We start from the raw sequence: 18,739 nt of genomic DNA, 5'->3' as shown, positions 1-18,739 counted from the left end.
CTCCATTATGGTGCTGTTTAATATGCCAGAGTATAAAAGGACGGCTTCTCGCGCATTCTCCTCGCCCGCTTTAGCTCCTTCTTAAGCTTCTTGAGCTTTTCTGACGAACTGACAGACGAGCTTCAACAGCCTTACAACGCTAGTCTGCTTCACATTGTTCACAATTTGGAGACAGATCAGCTGAAGGAACTTTACTTCTATTTTACAGGACGAATTTCGGAACAAACTACTGGATATTTACACATTCTGCGCTCACTCGAAAACGATGGAAAATTTTCATGGCTAGATGTACGTTCTCTTAAAGAGGCTTTGAGTGTGATACAACTATCGGATCTTGCGAACAGCTTAACCGAGTTCGAAATCAAGAGGGATCTGATAATTCTTCTTGACTTCTATGCCAGGATGAGGCGAGGACCCGAAGTCGCTCTGCGTCGGTAGAGTTAGTCGCTGGATAACCTTAATGTCGGAGATAGCCCGGGATGGATTCGATGTCACCAACGTTAGATCATTGACGGAGATGGACACGATAAAGGGAATCGGCACAGAAGTGCTGATCGCTTTTGAAGAGGAAATCAATCGTGAAATGTCAGATCCTTGGAGAAGACTGATTTGCCTTGTCGTCATTGCAGGATAAATGGTTGGAGATGTTTTGGAAAACAAAGAACTTCATTGGAAGCTGGAAGTACCAAAACTGTGTTCTACGGCAGCTGAAACGCTTTGCACTCGTGTGATCAAGCTGGGAGGCTGGGTAAGCTTACAAGATACATTTAAATTTATAGTCAATCCATGTCACGCTTGGCCAGTATTTTTGAAATTTGAAAGGAGTTTTGAAATTAACATGTCAGTTTTGAACATCACCGGCGAGATTTCAGAGTTCCCGTAGAAATTTTCCTAGTTTATTGACGGTATAAAGCTATGCATTTTTCTTTACATTAGAGCATTTTAAAGTATTTCAAGATTAAAAATTGTTTCTCGAGTATTTTGAATCTTTCCGCCGCCGAAAAACTGTTTCAAAATTAAATAGAGTTCACTGGAATCGTCTGTTATGCAACAATGTGTTCGAGTTTACCAAAGTTAGGATAATTGAGGGATAAATTAGTGCGATTAGGCTGCCTTGGGTATAAATAAGGTTCAATTATCATCTCCATTGCAACTTGTATTCTTGTATTTTGTTCTGTTTTATTGACTCTTTGTAAACATCCAACTATAAGAAGTGTATCATGAATAAAATAACAATGCTATAGTTTGTCGGTGGGATGCTGGAAAAGCAGGATGCGAAAACGAAATTAAGTTCGAGATAAGTGCAGTGGTTCTTGTACTCAGAGCGAGTACTGATTTCTTTCCTTTTTATGGCGGGCACGAACATTGGGCAAGTCATCTTCCGAGTAATGCAGACACCACTGACGAACAGTGAGCATTTTGAAATTATTTTGCCAATGACAAGCACTTAAGATTTGTCTCTCTACTGAACACCTCTGCATTCTTTAGTAGATTTCGTTACAGTACTATCCAATGGAGATCCACTATTCATGATATCTAGCGCTTAGGAGGGCAAAAGTATAACTACATTAACAAACTTTTACAAGAGTCTGAGCACGAAAGCACTTGTGATTGCGCATGAGCCAGTATGGGCAAATAAGCAAATAATTTGAGATTAGTGATGAATGCCGTGCACCAACCTATATAATTCTATATCTTTCTCTTCAGGAAACGTTCTGCAACTTTGTTAAGGAACGGTACAACCAGGTGTACTGTCAAGAGAATGAAAAGTCTGATGCAAGCGGCTTGACTGTGAAGAGAAAGATAGCTAATGCAGTTCAACAGTTAAAGAGGACAACATTTTTCCAGGATGCAGTTCCATAAATACCAATTAACAAATATCAATTACAAATACCGAACAAATATCGATATCATTTACAGAATGCAATTAACAAATAACAATTACGAAAAAATCAATTAACAAATACGATAAAATATCAATTTCAAATACCAGTTACCAAATATCAAATACCAGGTGCACTGTCCAGAGAATGAGACGTCTCATGACAGCAGCTTGACTGTGAATAGGAAGATAACTGACGCAGTTCACAGCTAAAGAAAACAACATTTTTTTACCACATATCAATTAGGAATACTAATAAACAAATACCAATAAATACATATGAATTACCAAATATCAATTAACAATTATCAATTATGAAATGCCAGTTACCAGTTACTAAATATGAATTACTAAGTATCAATTCCCAAATAGCAATCATAAAATACCAAGAAAAAAGGAAAACAAAACGAAACCAATTCAATTAACAAAAAACAAAACCAAGCAACAAATAAACAATGTCAAGAAACAAACCAATGTCGAGAAACCAAAATCAATTTTACTTATGGCGGAAGATAAATTGGGCGGAACAACATTTATGTCAGCACAAGATTCAAACGAAACAATTAATGCAAGTCAGTACAATCCCATGCATATCACAATGCAGAACGGGATGAAATATACGTGTCAATACAAGTAAAAGGCGCAATATTTAATATTACCAAATATCAATTGCCCAATACCAATTATGAAATACCAGTTACCAATTACTAAATATGAATTACTAAGAATCAATTACCAAATACCAATTTTAAAATACCAAGAAAAAAGGAAAACGAAACCAAGCAACAAATAAACAATGTCAAAAAACAAACCAACGTCGAGAAACCAAAATAAATTTTGCTTATGGCGGAGCAACATTTATGTCAGCACAAGATTCAAACGTAACAATAAATATTGTTACCTTTTGCAAGACAAGAGTACAGTGTCAAAGTCAATACAATTTCATAAATATCACGATGCAGAATTGGATACGATGTGACGTCAGTAGAACAAGTTCAAGGTGCAATAATCAATATTGTTGTTGTTAACTATGAAACTGAGCGATGTCAAAGTCCATGCAACTGTACATCAAGATGTATAATTCAATATGTCAGTACAAGTTCAAATGTAATAATTCATCTTGTTCTTTTTGGCGATTCAATGTCAGCATTAATAAGTCAATACAATTTCAGATCAGTGAATTGAACAATAGTAGTTATAGTACTAGTTCATGGTGCGATAGTTACTGTTATTTTAGAAGGAAAATGTCAATGTGACAAAACTGGAAAGATCTAACTTGTAATAAGTTTACCTATAATGAGTGAAGAGAGAGCATTCAATAAACGAAGTGATTTGATTTCCTTACACGGTGTTGGCTGATTATTATGTAACTAAACTGGTTGACGCGAAAACGTCACTTATAATTAGAGAACTTAAGCACAGACGTTTTTGAGCCAAGAAAGACAACCGGAAATTGAAGTTTTGCCTTTTTGGGACGTTTTCACGCCATCACGTTTGTAACGTCAAGCCACAGTCACCAACAAGAGCTTTTCCTGTCCGTGGTAAGGAGCAAAGCCACGTCACTGAAAAGGAAACATTCGACTTTTGGCTGCCGTCTATGGGTCACGAACGTCTGTGCTTAAGCTCCCTATTGATGGGCTCCCACTCCATCAGATATTCTTTACTACCTCTTTTGCAATACGCAGTCCTACCCCATTTTAATGCACACCCTCCTCATTTTCTTGCCAGAGTATATGAATGTAGATGTTGATGTTGATGTTGATGTTCCAAATGCACATGTGCCACCTAACCTTAGATACCCCAAGAACAGCTATTCCGTACCTCCTTAGTTCGCTTGCCAGCTTAGCGAGTTTGATTGCTTGGAACAGACGAACTTCTTACATTCCAACAGCCAATCCTCGTCCTAGACTTCAGATGGAGCAAATTTATTAGTCCTTGGGTGCCCAATTGGGTTTGCCCCAATGGCTTCATTTTTTTGTTTAAGGGACGACCTTCCCCATTCTGACTGTTATCTTCTATATTGGTTTCGGTTTCTGTAGCATACTATCTTTTAAGGGGTAAGGTTGCTAGTCTTACACTCAACTCTCAACCTGGGGGACAAGGGAACCACACTCTTTGACTAACCTCTACCCTCCGGCCAGTCCCACATGGTTGGTCCTGCCAGGAGTTGAAAGTCCCTCTAGGGGGCATGGAGGCAAGCCACCCCACCACTACAAGGTGGTGATCCCATCGAGGTGGCGAGGTGGTGTTACATAATTTGTAGTACAATAAATTAGACAGCTGTGGAGTTGAAACTGCTAATAAATAAACACGTGAAGTTCTTAGCAACTGACCGAAATGGCAGAACTAGATAGATACACTACATTTAGTTGAATGCCAAGCTGACTTAAGACTGACTTTGGCATTTTTGCCAATAAGTTCTTTTTCACCCCATTGCAACAAACTGCTGAGCCGTTTCAAGTAACGTAGCCTACTTGCTGTCAGTTCAAATCATCTTAGCCGGTTGGTGAGCTCATGAAAAATGATTCAAAATAACTAGGCAGGGAAAACGGACAGGTTACAAGGCAATGGGAAAAAAAGTCAAGGCCCATGAAGTTGAAAGCAGTTGAATTATTGCGACCATTTCGAGAGGTGATTTTACAACGACTGTCTCATAATGAAGGATTGTGGCCACCAATTAAACACATAGAGACCTGATGTCACGTCAAATCCTTTATTTCAGTAGAGTACTGTGTAGTTCAACCTTTGAACATACAATATAAGTCACATCCTGATTTTTGTATACATGTGTCATGACATTAGACATAACTAAACCACCATAGTTATTTGTTTGTTCTTTACTTGTTTGTTTCTTCTTTGTCTTGTGTTCTTTGTATTTCTGGTATTTTTCAGATGTTTTCTTCTTTTTCTATTTTTTCTTTGTTTTATTTTGTCTTTCCATTATTTTTTTTTTTTTTTTTTTACTAATTATTGACTTGCTTCAATGTTATTTTTTCTTTACGTTATCATCCATCACTGCCTCACACTTTGGTAATATGGATGACAACTGGCTTCGATCCATAACTTAACAATTCATACTGCTCGATAACGCAAAAAGCGGTCGATCCATAACAAAACAATTCATACTGCTCGATAACGCAAAAAGCGGTCGATCGCTTTTTGCATTATCGAGCACTATGAATTGTCTCGTTATGAATCGACCGTTTTGCCGTTATCGAGCACTATGAATTGTCTCGTTATGAATCGACCGTTTTGCCGTTATCTAGCAGTATGAATTGTCTCGTTATGAATCGACCGTTTTGCCGTTATCGAGCACTATGAATTGTCTCGTTATGAATCGAACGTTTTGCTGTTATCGAGCACTATGAATTGTCTCGTTATGAATCGACCGTTTTGCCGTTATCTAGCAGTATGAATTGTCTCGTTATGAATCGACCGTTTTGCCGTTATCGAGCACTATGAATTGTCTCGTTATGAATCGAACGTTTTGCCGTTATCGAGCACTATGAATTGTCTCGTTATGAATCGACCGTTTTGCCGTTATCGAGCACTATGAATTGTCTCGTTATGAATCGACCGTTTTGCCGTTATCGAGCACTATGAATTGTCTCGTTATGAATCGACCGTTTTGCCGTTATCTAGCAGTATGAATTGTCTCGTTATGAATCGACCGTTTTGCCGTTATCGAGCACTATGAATTGTCTCGTTATGAATCGAACGTTTTGCCGTTATCGAGCACTATGAATTGTCTCGTTATGAATAGACCGTTTTGCCGTTATCGAGCACTATGAATTGTCTCGTTATGAATCGACCGTTTTGCCGTTATCGAGCACTATGAATTGTCTCGTTATGAATAGACCGTTTTGCCGTTATCGAGCACTATGAATTGTCTCGTTATGAATCGACCGTTTTGCCGTTATCTAGCAGTATGAATTGTCTCGTTATGAATCGACCGTTTTGCCGTTATCGAGCACTATGAATTGTCTCGTTATATATCGAACGTTTTGCCGTTATCGAGCACTATGAATTGTCTCGTTATGAATAGACCGTTTTGCCGTTATCGAGCACTATGAATTGTCTCGTTATGAATAGACCGTTTTGCCGTTATCGAGCACTATGAATTGTCTCGTTATGAATCGACCGTTTTGCCGTTATCTAGCAGTATGAATTGTCTCGTTATGAATCGACCGTTTTGCCGTTATCGAGCACTATGAATTGTCTCGTTATATATCGAACGTTTTGCCGTTATCGAGCACTATGAATTGTCTCGTTATGAATAGACCGTTTTGCCGTTATCGAGCACTATGAATTGTCTCGTTATGAATCGACCGTTTTGCCGTTATCGAGCACTATGAATTGTCTCGTTATGAATCGACCGTTTTGCCGTTATCGAGCACTATGAATTGTCTCGTTATGAATCGACCGTTTTGCCGTTATCGAGCACTATGAATTGTCTCGTTATGAATCGACCGTTTTGCCGTTATCTAGCAGTATGAATTGTCTCGTTATGAATCGACCGTTTTGCCGTTATCGAGCACTATGAATTGTCTCGTTATGAATCGAACGTTTTGCCGTTATCGAGCACTATGAATTGTCTCGTTATGAATAGACCGTTTTGCCGTTATCGAGCACTATGAATTGTCTCGTTATGAATCGACCGTTTTGCCGTTATCGAGCACTATGAATTGTCTCGTTATGAATAGACCGTTTTGCCGTTATCGAGCACTATGAATTGTCTCGTTATGAATCGACCGTTTTGCCGTTATCTAGCAGTATGAATTGTCTCGTTATGAATCGACCGTTTTGCCGTTATCGAGCACTATGAATTGTCTCGTTATATATCGAACGTTTTGCCGTTATCGAGCACTATGAATTGTCTCGTTATGAATAGACCGTTTTGCCGTTATCGAGCACTATGAATTGTCTCGTTATGAATAGACCGTTTTGCCGTTATCGAGCACTATGAATTGTCTCGTTATGAATCGACCGTTTTGCCGTTATCTAGCAGTATGAATTGTCTCGTTATGAATCGACCGTTTTGCCGTTATCGAGCACTATGAATTGTCTCGTTATATATCGAACGTTTTGCCGTTATCGAGCACTATGAATTGTCTCGTTATGAATAGACCGTTTTGCCGTTATCGAGCACTATGAATTGTCTCGTTATGAATCGACCGTTTTGCCGTTATCGAGCACTATGAATTGTCTCGTTATGAATCGACCGTTTTGCCGTTATCGAGCACTATGAATTGTCTCGTTATGAATCGACCGTTTTGCCGTTATCGAGCACTATGAATTGTCTCGTTATGAATCGACCGTTTTGCCGTTATCGAGCACTATGAATTGTCTCGTTATGAATAGACCGTTTTGCCGTTATCGAGCACTATGAATTGTCTCGTTATGAATCGACCGTTTTGCCGTTATCGAGCACTATGAATTGTCTCGTTATGAATCGACCGTTTTGCCGTTATCGAGCACTATGAATTGTCTCGTTATGAATAGACCGTTTTGCCGTTATCGAGCACTATGAATTGTCTCGTTATGAATCGACCGTTTTGCCGTTATCGAGCACTATGAATTGTCTCGTTATGAATCGACCGCTTTGCCGTTATCTAGCACTATGAATTGTCTCGTTATGAATCGACCGTTTTGCCGTTATCGAGCACTATGAATTGTCTCGTTATGAATCGACCGCTTTGCCGTTATCTAGCACTATGAATTGTCTCGTTATGAATCGACCGTTTTGCCGTTATCGAGCACTAATCAATTATAATCCTGTCTGCTTGTAGTCCGTCTAGAGGAAAAAGATACTAGTGTCCTTGAACTGTTGAACTACTTCCGCTATCTTCTCGTCATCAGACGAGCTGCTGGCATCTGCTACTGTCCCTTGGTGATGGTAAACTGCATTATATCTTCCTTCTAAGTGGTCACGGAAATCCTCCTGAAAAGAAAGCGTCAAGTACTAAATGAATCTTCCATCACGCGGCTCGGCAACTCTATGTAAGTTGAGCCATTTTTTTATATATAAAAAGAAATAACAACAAACCTCTCGTATTTGCTTCAATGACCCGATCAGTGTTGTTAAGAACTGATAAGAAGATGCCCCTCTAATGGCATTACACGGAATGCTTAATGTAGCCCCAATTATTCCCCATTGTATGTTTCGCAGATATTTAAGAACTATCCCCCCTTGGCAATTGAAATAATTGTCTGAATGGTTTTATTTAAATATATTGCGTGATACTTATCGTTGTGTTACTAGGAATCATACCAGAAATAACTATGCAATAACGTCATGACCCCGCTGAACTGGTCTGGCCTCCTCTAGCTCTAATCCTTCGCGTTGATTATTCGATCTGTTCTTTAAAGCGGAGTTTCTTTGCTGTGAACTCTCCCAATTTCCACCGTTTATACTGTCGAGTACTACCTAGAAGTTATTATTTCGATTTACTGCTTGAAAAAGGTTCGTTTTCTCTCTGAAGACGGCAGATCAGAGTCTTAAATTCATACATGTGTTCGCCATTGAACAAAAACAACTTTTCGAAATGATGACTTGCTTTGACGTCACACAGGTAGAGATAAGTGGGTCCCCTCCCTCGTGATATACGCGTCGATAATATATTTGATTGGGCTGCTTTTGTTCAAGACAATCAGAACAATAAATCTCTTCTGGGAGAGGGTAGAATTTAATCAAGGTTTAATGAATAAATCAAATGATAATTTGACGTCAAACAGAAAGGGATGAGTGGGTCCCCTCTCTCGTGATATGTGCCCGAATAATAGATTTTGATTGGGCCGCTTTTGTTGAAGACAATCAGAACAATACATCCCTACCAGGGGAGGCAATATTTTAATGCATAAACAAGATGCCTGCTATACTGGCATTACGCGTGATGCTGGGGCTGATTCATTTATTCCAACTGTATGCTTCGCCGATTGATAAAACTATCCTTGCTAATGGAATAGTTTGAGTCACGACGATTGCGTTACGTTATTTACCTTGTGTTACGCGACTCAGACTATTACCGGAAATGTGTGAAATTCCATTACGATAATGTAAGCTTTTCAATGACCTCTTTTTAGTCTCGCGTCGTGGTCTAAGACTGTCAAACAAAGCACGATTCCTTCGCCAGGAACTCACCAATTTCCACCGTTTTAAATGTCGGGTGCTTCTTAAAAGTTATTCTTTCGATTCACCGCTTCAAAATGGTGAAATTTCCGTTTGAAAACGGCACACTTGAGTCCAGAACATGTTAACAATATGGCGCGACAATTTAATCCGTCCTCAATAAATATATCAAATGATGCGTTGACGTCACACCGGTAGGGTTGAGTGGGTCCTCTCCCTCGCGATTAAAGCGACAAGAATGGATGTTGATTGGCCTGCTGTTGTTGAAGACAATCAGAACATTACATCCCGAGTAGGAGAGGGGAGAGTTTAATGAATAAATTAATGTACCGATTTGTGACTACGAGGAAGAAAAAAAAAAAACAAGATGCCTGCTATACTGGCATTACGCGTGATGCCCGGACTGATTCATTTATTCCAACTGTATGCTTCGCCGATTGATAAAACTATCCTTGCTAATGGAATAGTTTGAGTCACGACGATCGCGTTACGTTGTTCCCCTTGTGTTACGTTACTCAGGTTTTCAAGGGAAATTGCGGGAATTCCATTGCGATAACGTAAGCTTCTCAATGACCTCTTCTCTGTCTGCAGTCGTGGACTAAGACTGTCAAAGAAAGCACGATTCCTTCGCCAGGAACTCTCCAATTTCCACCGTTTTAGATGTCGAGTGCTTCTTAGAAGTTATTCTTTCGATTTACTGCTTCAAAATGGTGAAATTTCCGTTTGAAAACGGCACACTTGAGTCCAGAACATGTTAACAATATGGCTCCACAATTTAATGCAGTTTTAATGAAGAAATCAAATGATGCGTTGACGTCACACAGGTAAGGGTGAGTGGGTCCCCTCCCTAGCGATAAGAATGGATTTTGATTGGCCTGCCTTTGTTAAAGACAATCAGAACAATACATCCCGAGTAGGAGAGGGGTGAGTTTAATGAATAAATTAATGTACCGATTTGTAGCTACGAGGAAGAAAAAAAAAAAAAAAAAGAAATCGACCCGTTTTTAGACACGGTATGCCCCTTCAGGGCATCCCGCGTAATTAATGTGCACATTTGTGTATACAATGAAGAAACAAGATGCCTGCTATACTGGCATTACGCGTGATGCTGGGGCTGATTCATTTATTCCAACTGTATGCTTCGCCGATTGATAAAACTATCCTTGCTAATGGAATAGTTTGAGTCACGACGATCGCGTTACGTTGTTTCCCTTGTGTTACGCGACTATCACCGGAAATGTGTGAAATTCCATAACGATAACCGTCTTTAATAAATATATCAAATGATGCGTTGACGTCACACAGGTAGGGGTGAGTGGATCCCCTCCCTCGCGATATAAGCGACAAGAATAGATTTTGATTGGCCTGCTTCTGTTGAAGACAATCAGAACAATACATCCCGAGTAGGAGAGGGGAGGGTTTAATGAATAAATTAATGTACCGATTTGTGGCTACGAGGAAGAAAAAGAAAACAAAACAAAACAAGATGCCTGCTATACTGGCATTACGCGAGATGCCGTGGCTGATTCATTTATTCCAACTGTGTGCTTCGCAGATTTATAAAACCATCCTTGCTAATGGAATAGTTTGAGTCACGAAGATCGCGTTACGTTGTTTCCGTTGTGTTGCGCTACTCAGGGTTTCAAGGGAATTCACGGGAATTCCATTGCGATAACGTAAGCTTCTCAATGACCTCTTTTCTGTCTGCAATTGTGGTCTAAGACTGTCAAAGAAAGCACGATTCCTTCGCCAGGAACTCTCCAATTTCCACCGTTTTAGATGTCGAGTGCTTCTTAGAAGTTATTCTTTCGATTTACCGCTTCAAAATGGTGAAATTTCCGTTTGAAAACGGCACACTTGAGTCCAGAACATGTTAACAATATGGCGCCACAATTTAATCCAGCTTTAATGGATAAATCAAATGATGCGTTGACGTCACACAGGTACGGGTGAGTGGGTCCCCTCCCTCGCGATAGAAGCGACAAGAATAGATTTTGATTGGCCTGCTGTTGTTGAAGACAATCAGAACAATACATCCCGAGTAGGAGAGGGGAGAGTTTAATGAATAAATTAATGTACAGATTTGTAGCTACGAGGAAGAAAAAAAAACGAAATCGACCCGTTTTAGACATGGTATGCCCCCTCAGGGCATCCCGCGTAAAAAAAGAAATCGACCCGTTTTTAGACACGGTATGCCCCCTCAGGGCATCCCGCGTAAAAAAAGATACCCGACCGAAACCTAGACACGGCCTGCCCTGCGGGCATTCCGTGTAAAAATTAAGATAAGTCTAGGCCGGCGAACGCTGTTCTCTTAACTTGTTCTGAACAATTCGTTATTAGAACAGTTAAGATTCGCGCAGCTAGTTGGTCAACTCTCTTTCTTTTATGTGGTATCATGAAAAAATTCGTTCTCTGTGCACATACGTTGCTGATTTAACATCTTAAGTTTATTTGGCGCACGCTCTTCTTTTGAATCGGTTGACAGATTATCTATTCTGAAATATTTCTCAGTGTTTTCGTGTCGCCCTGGGCTCCTCAAAGGCTAAATACTAAAAACTGTTTTCTAAAGCAAGCGCAACTTCCTCGATTTCGCGTTGCTTTCGCTTTCACCGTTAATATGATGTTTCTCGGTCAAAGAAATGAACATAGCACAGTTATGTAAGGATTCTCATATTTATAATATGAACTCTCTAACTTATTCCTATCCTGGCGGAAAGCTAAAATAAAAATCTATCAATACATTTCATCAGCTTACCCAACTTCCCAGTTCTTTCATCCGAGAGCAAAGCTTATCGGCCGCGTTAAGACACGACTTCGATGTTTCCGGCCTTCCGCGATCCTCGTGACAGTGTTCGATGTTCGTGAGGGCTTCAGCTATAACTTCTCCGGCGATTACAACAAGCAAAGTCAGTTGACTCCATGGATCTGACAATCTACGATCTATTTCCTCCTCAAAGTTTTTAAGCACTTTTGTAACACTCTTTCCTGATTCCATCAATGATGTTAAGCTTTGCTTATCAAATCGCGTGTCCGTCGTAATTTTCACCAAATATTCAGCTAGCAGTTCCACGGAGGAAAGGTGGGAACACATCTCCGAACCTTGTCTCTTTCCTGCATACAAGGCAAGCAGAATTGCCAGATCCCTCTTAATTTCAAATGCAGTTAAGGTATCAACAAGATCCAATCTTCCTACTATACGCAAACTATCCTTAAGAGAACACATATCCATCCATGAAATCACTCCAGCATTTTCCAATGAGCGTAGAATGTTTAAGGTTCCACTAGTTTCTCCCCGAATTAACCTACTATAATAAAAACGAAGCTCTTCCTGCTGATCTTTCTCCAAATCGTGAACAATCTGAAGGAGAACGGCAGTGTAAGCTTGTCGAAGTTCGCTAATCAGTTTGTCAAAAGTTGGTATTGACATGGCGTTGTGTTGGTGGTGGTTTGATGAATGTGTGAGCACTACGTTTTATACCCGCCGAATATTGACAGCTGTCAATAGCACCATAATAGGGCAATGCAGAGACGTTTCTCTGCAATCACCTTAGCAACACATTATTAATACATCTGGTTTGAATATATTGCGTCTATTATTGTCGACCGGTTGTTGAAATGTTATATTTTCACCTCTCCTAACTAGCTGATATCATAACAAGTTATTTAGTAGGACAGGAAAGCATAAGGTCTACCAGCTTCCGCATACGATGTTTGTTTAAAGATATCCACAAAGCAAATGAATAAATAATCGCTCAAATTTGTTTCGGTTCAGCAACATTGCTTACTGTGTCACACAACCTGTCCCGCAATACTGATCGCATCTCCGTCAACGGAGTGTTATTTCAGCTTCATTATTTCTTCTAAACTGAATTGAACTATTTGACGTCAAGGCGACCTGTTAGAACTAGAGTTTCTTCCTCTAAAAACCTGAGCTGCTACGACACTGTTATCAAACAGAAAGGTCTCCATTTAAAAGCTTCTCGTCTAACATGATGTAGTTCATTCAGCTCCTTCATTCAAGAAAATGTTTACCTTACACCTTCTTCAATTCTTGAAATAATGAAAAGCTTGTGAATACGTAACAATCCTTTAATTTCTATCAGCTAGCGAATCCCTTTTTTTGCCACTTGTTTGCTTACTACTTATTTAACTTTTATTTCAGTCAATTCAGTTGTAAACACCAAATGTATTTGTATTTAGTTAAGTATAAACATGCCTACCCGCCTCGACTAGTTTCAGCTATTTGCGGGTAGGTATATAAACACCTTGTAACTGTCTATTTTTAATAAAGTGTTGTTGTAAAGTGTTGTTCACCAGTTTATGTTTTTGCTTATGGGAATTTCTAATTCAACTACAGTCCTATCCCACCAACCTGGCCCAAGTGTTTTCCCATACTGCCATAAGGCTTTTTCTATATACTGCATTTGTTTGCAGTTTTTCTAATTTGAAGGCCGGGATTCAGGATTTTTGAGGAAAGAAGGAGCGAGATTTGGGGTTGTTCTTATGCAAGGTACAAAGGATTTGGCGATTTAACGAAGCGTGAATCGTGAAATGTCACTTTATAGAGTCGAGATCCGGGAAGTCCGGTGACGAAAATGTACAAAGAAAATCAAACCACCACCACCTTCGTTTTGGTGGAAAGAGATACAAATATAAAGCTAGTTGAACCTACTTGTCGGTGTTTGAGTTTCCTGTGAAAGAATTTTAACGCACTGAAAAAGAGTTTACCATTGAGGTAAGGAACTTATGACCCGGATGGGGATTAGCCGGGCGATAAAAACCCTTGGAATAACAGGAATGCGGGAACATTTTAGTCGGGGTGGCAGGATTGAAGAACCCGTTTTAGGCTATTGGGGACCCTCAGCTTTCTGCCTTGAATCCTTGCTTTCGAGCTATGCCACGGCTAGGAGCCTGGTGCTTCTGGTAGAGTACCCTATACCAGACATGTCAAGGCGGTAGACGGCATAACAGAGAATGATCCCCTGAGTACAAGCTAACCACACTTTTTCTACGTTTCGCTAGTTTAAAGTTGTTCTTTCCAGTTCAGAGTAAAAAAAGGCGCTTCAATGTCCTTTAGTTAGGCTACCTTGTGAGTGGTATTTATTTATCGTGCCAAGTGGTTTTCGGGTATCCCCCATTTCGTTTCCTCTCTGGATTGCATCTTTTTTGATAATCGTTTTGCATCGTTCCTAAATACATAATCTATCTTCACCCCGTCGCTCCATGAGACTCTGTCGTTTGTATCGCCTCGATCACCTTGCGTTCGCTGTTGACAGTACCACCAGTGCTACCAGTGGAAGATTCTTACTATGATACTGTTCCGTAGTATATGTTGGTTCTTGATGGGCTAGTTTCCTTGGCCAACGCCCATCCCACAACCTAGGGAACCACTTTTAATTAGTTTACATCAGCGAGACATTTAGACAAAATCACTGACGTTTGTGTCAGGCGTTAAGTTTATTCCTTGAGGTTTCATCTCAGTGTACCTGAAACTTTTATGGAAAAAATCTGTTAGGATTAGCTACAAAAAGATAGTAAAATAATATAAAAGGAAACTAGAGCCAGTTAGAAAAGCCCTAACAGGAGGGTGTAGTAGATTGCTAACAACGTGTTTATTGTTCATTATTAAATCAGCGAAGATCTGCAGTGAACATTGAAAACTGAAAACTTTATTGACGCATTGACGTAACTCTTATTTCACCGGTATAATTCCATTATTTTCTTTTTTTTTTTTAAGGACAACCTCTTTTCCCAAAAGACAACATCATCAGAAAATCGAATAAGTGCTCAGTATATACGTTAGGTATATGAGTGATGAGTATCATTTACAGAATATTAGATATGAAGTCTAGAATTAAAATGTTACTATTGCGAGAAATCTAAACTTAACTTCTGATTCAAATTGTCAGCCTTTTCCCCTCAGCCTATGTTCAAAGGGTTGGTCTAGAACAGTCCGGACAGAGTCTGTTTTACATTTTAGGATAAGGCAGCTGTTTAGGTGCAAAGGGCAAGAAACAGCTTTCAAACAGCAGTTTATATGCCTTCATCAGTTCCGATTTTGAACCAGATCCATTTGGAATCGGTCCTTTGTGAACATAGCCTGAAACTGCACTGTGTATGTTCACTGGGTGCACAATGTGATCGCTAGAACCGAGCCACTCTGGGTTAAATCATTTTGGACACCTAACACAAATACCACTTGGAGTTCAATGTCAATCATCCCCTCTAGAAAAAATACAATTAAGTACCCTCAAGCACTAGAAAAAACTATCAGTTACTTCGTGCTAAGAACAGGAGTTGCTGCATTTGAAGCACAAATCTCTCAACGAGTTCTGAATATTGATTGAGCTCTGAATATTGAGTACAAAATGACACCGTAGTTGCAGTGTTGACCCTGCAGTTATTCAAGGGTCTGATAATCTGCCTTGGTCAGTAGATCCGAACTTGTGTGTTGAGCTGAAAAAGCTGCTCTCATTAAACTGTTGAACCAAGTCAACTATTTTCTTCTTCAGCCTCAGGCTTCCAGCATCCAGCAAAATCTTGTCTTTACGGTAAACCAAGTTGTAACGTTTCTCTACAAAGTCGTAGAAATCTTCCTGAAAATATAAAAGTTACGTGGATTTTTAGGCTATTTGTATATTCTAGAATATTGAAGTGAAGGAGTAGAATCGTTCACCAACTTGTTGCATTTCAATAGAAAAATAAGTGTAATTCGAGTTTCCTTTTGAATTAATTTGCTCATGACTGACAGTAAAAGAGAGATAAATCAAAGAATAATTTAAACCATAGAACAAAAATATTAGCCAGTACGTTCTGGCAGGCCAACATTAGACGTGACACAGTCTCACATCATATCCAATTCAACCACTGCTATCATAACTCTATAACCACGCAGCTAACAATCGCCCATTCTGAATTTTCATTCAGTCAGTGAAATTAATCATGCCCTCTAAAAGGGTAAAGAAAACCTTTTCCAAGCCTATTATTCATGTTAGTACAACACAGTGTTATTTGCGTCAGCCTTACTTAAACTTGACGAGAATTTACGCTCATGCCGAAAGAGGTATGTTTTTACTTGTTTCAGTCGCATGGAAAATAGTATGTGCTCATTTTAAAATGCTTGTTGCATTGCCTAAATGTTTTAAAACATATGAAATGCCCTTTCAGCATGTCAAATGCGAGTTCCTTGGTAGATCATTTAGTAGACTGATTAGCCAAAGTTGTTCTTTCGGATGTACAATATGTGGAAGTCACTGTACACAAAATCCTGATGCTTGCAATGCCTTGCCGAATCTAAAGTCCTTTTTTTTTTATTCATGCGCTTTCAGAAACCATAGTACCTAGATGTTTGCGGATAATGTTTTCTTTTCATCCTTCCTTAAATGCCAAGGTTTCGATTTTTTATGGCCAAATGCTTGTCAGTTCTTAATCAATGTGCGGTTAAGAGCCAGCAGTAGCTAAGAATAACCCTCGTTTAAACAGCAATAGTAAGAGAACTAGACTACTGCAGTGCTTGCAATGCAGAAAATAATCCTAATATAAAACTGATTTTTCTCAGGTTACTGGAATCCATTTTATAGCGTACGCTGTGAGCAAGCTAGTATCCTCTCATCGATTTTGTGCAGAGCAGGAAAAGTCTAGAGAAGCGAGTCGAAGCGTTTTACATGCCATGACGTTCAAAGAAATGGTCTGAAGTTAGATTTTCAGTTAACGTCTTTTCTCCTCTAATAACTTCGATTAAATCGGGTAGCAATCTGTAAAAGCTTAATTAAGCGCGTCGGTTTGGAACAATTCATATCAAAACGTACGTTCAAAACGAATGGTACAGCGAGGTCAAATCGCTAGACTGGCAGATATCAGTTTATTTGCGTGTACCTCATCATGGCGGACAACATATGATTATTTCAGAAGTCACCATCGTACGAAAGTACAAATTACAGACTAAGAATGTACAGAAAGATCTCCTCATAAGCTTACCCAACTTCCTAGTTTTATCATCCGTGAAGACAGCTTATCAGCCGCAGTGAAGCAAAACTTAATTAATGTTTCCTCCTTCTGATGTCGTTCTGTTCGTTCTTCGTCAGTGGCCAGAGTTACAGCTATCATCTCTCCAGTAATTACAACGAGAAAAGCCATTTTACTCCATGGATCTGACATTTGACGATCGATTTCCTCCTCCAAATCGACCAATATCTTTTTCATTCCGGATCCCATTCTTGACTGCAACATTGCTTCAACCGCCCCGTGGACATTGAAGCTTCGAGCCACGTCCGCCATTGCTAACATCAGGTAGCCAGCCATCGTTTCCACTGACTGGAAGGCACGGCGATCATGCGATTCCGAATCTAGGCTCTTTCTCGCATAGAAATCAAGGAGAACTATCAGATTCCTCGTCACTTCGAATGCTGTCAAGGTATTGACAAGATCAATTCTTTGTATAACACAGAGTCCTTCTTTCAAGAAGCACACATCTTTCCATGAAACCTTCCCAGTGTCTTGTAATGAAAGTAGAATGTTCAAGGCCCGGGTGTCTTCCTTTGCAACAATAACATCAGAACAGTAAAAGCGAAGTTCCTCCTTCTGATTATTTTCCAATTTGTGAGAAATTTGAAGAAGAACGGCTTTGTAAAACTGTTGGAGTTCGTCAATCAGTGCGTCCAAAGTATGAGGCGACATGGTCGTTGTGGTATCATTTCGCAGAAGTGTGATGCAGTCCAAAGTATTATAACTTTAATATTCACCTCGTGAGAAGACAATACCATAAAAGGTCATATTTGACATTTGTTTCGTTTTCAGACAACAACCACGCCAGCATATATTATTTTGTCTAGTCTAACTGAACGGTGGCTAAAAGGTCATCAAACAGTTTGCGGACCGGTTCAATTTGTGACAAATTTTATTTATTTTTTTTTCAGGCCAACAGATAACTCACTATTTCGTTCGGAGGACGGCGCACACTGTTCCTTCGAACACCGAGCACATATGACTCCCTTCACACTTCATATACCTCAATGCAGAGTACCCTATTTACACAAGACAAACTCATTAATTTTAAGACTGAACTACTTAGCACTTGAATAGAATGTTGTCTCTCACTGGCTCATTCGATATGTTATACAGGGAATGGAAGTTGTAGTCCAGTCTTTCCAAAAATTAACAAAACGTTCTTGTCGCTCTCACGTTCGAATCCCAGTCACGTGACCACTAATTGGGTTCAGTGGTTATAGTGTTTTTTTATAATAACTGTCCAAATTCCCGCGCGCTGATTGGCTCGTAGCTATTGTCTATAAGAGTACAGACAATAAAAATGACGTCAGATGTAACGCGCGCGCTTTCTCAACGAAAAAAAAAATGGCCAATTCCGCTCGTACTTTTTCCATGTTATTGTAAAAAACAAATCGACGGCAGTTTTCTATGGTCTATACTCTGATAGACCATAAAATGACGCCATAAAATGTCCAAAGCTTGGCAGTGAAACCCCTCGCCTGTGGCTCGTGGTTCCACTTGAGTTTTGAACATTTTTTGACGTCATTTCATGGTCTATAACGGTATAGACCGTAGAAAACCGCCGTCGATTTGTTAAATGTGTAAAATGGGGAGCATATAAGCCAAATAATAAAAGCAAATCTGTTTGAGTTCAGTTAATCCTTTACATCTCGTAGATAGTCTTAACTAGATTTGCCTTGTACAAATATATGTCCACGGTTAAAAGTAATCACTTGATTAAG

The 18,739-nt window shown here is 39.5% G+C and overlaps 3 protein-coding genes across 3 annotated transcripts; 1 reads left to right on the top strand and 2 right to left on the bottom strand.

Moving 5' to 3' along the window:
• Window positions 1-4: 4 nt before the first annotated feature.
• On the top strand, window positions 5-3,226 carry LOC146490061 (uncharacterized). The gene is made up of 2 exons (XM_085126754.1): window positions 5-748; window positions 1,708-3,226. The coding sequence occupies exons 1-2, from the start codon at window positions 635-637 to the stop codon at window positions 1,861-1,863; spliced, it is 270 nt and encodes an 89-aa protein (XP_084982880.1). The 5' UTR covers window positions 5-634; the 3' UTR covers window positions 1,864-3,226.
• Window positions 3,227-7,618: 4,392 nt separating this feature from the next.
• Window positions 7,619-12,471, bottom strand: LOC146490060 (uncharacterized). Its single transcript, XM_085125578.1, has 2 exons — window positions 11,767-12,471; window positions 7,619-7,823 (listed from the first exon to the last, which is right to left on the bottom strand). The coding sequence occupies exons 1-2, from the start codon at window positions 12,436-12,438 to the stop codon at window positions 7,677-7,679; spliced, it is 819 nt and encodes a 272-aa protein (XP_084981704.1). The 5' UTR covers window positions 12,439-12,471; the 3' UTR covers window positions 7,619-7,676.
• Window positions 12,472-14,658: 2,187 nt separating this feature from the next.
• LOC146490059 (uncharacterized) lies at window positions 14,659-17,735 on the bottom strand. Its single transcript, XM_085125476.1, has 2 exons — window positions 16,989-17,735; window positions 14,659-15,607 (listed from the first exon to the last, which is right to left on the bottom strand). Exons 1-2 carry the CDS (start codon window positions 17,685-17,687, stop codon window positions 15,416-15,418), a joined length of 891 nt encoding a protein of 296 aa, XP_084981602.1. The 5' UTR covers window positions 17,688-17,735; the 3' UTR covers window positions 14,659-15,415.
• Between the last annotated feature and the right edge of the window lie 1,004 nt (window positions 17,736-18,739).

Source organism: Pavona decussata, unplaced genomic scaffold (assembly GCF_977016875.1).
Source record: "Pavona decussata unplaced genomic scaffold, jaPavDecu1.1 SCAFFOLD_2, whole genome shotgun sequence".
Lineage (NCBI taxonomy): Eukaryota > Metazoa > Cnidaria > Anthozoa > Scleractinia > Agariciidae > Pavona > Pavona decussata.
Note: the sequence above shows the minus strand (reverse complement) of the source record. Positions and strands in the feature narration are given on the sequence as shown.

Coding starts and splice junctions, on each gene's coding strand:
- LOC146490059 (XM_085125476.1), bottom strand. CDS start 17,687: ATGTCGCCTCATACTTTGGACGCACTGATTGACGAACTCCAACAGTTT. Junction 15,608..16,988: donor TGATAAAACTAGGAAGTTGG/GTAAGCTTATGA, acceptor TTATATTTTCAG/GAAGATTTCTACGACTTTGT.
- LOC146490061 (XM_085126754.1), top strand. CDS start 635: ATGGTTGGAGATGTTTTGGAAAACAAAGAACTTCATTGGAAGCTGGAA. Junction 749..1,707: donor TGATCAAGCTGGGAGGCTGG/GTAAGCTTACAA, acceptor CTTTCTCTTCAG/GAAACGTTCTGCAACTTTGT.
- LOC146490060 (XM_085125578.1), bottom strand. CDS start 12,438: ATGTCAATACCAACTTTTGACAAACTGATTAGCGAACTTCGACAAGCT. Junction 7,824..11,766: donor TGAAAGAACTGGGAAGTTGG/GTAAGCTGATGA, acceptor CTTTCTTTTCAG/GAGGATTTCCGTGACCACTT.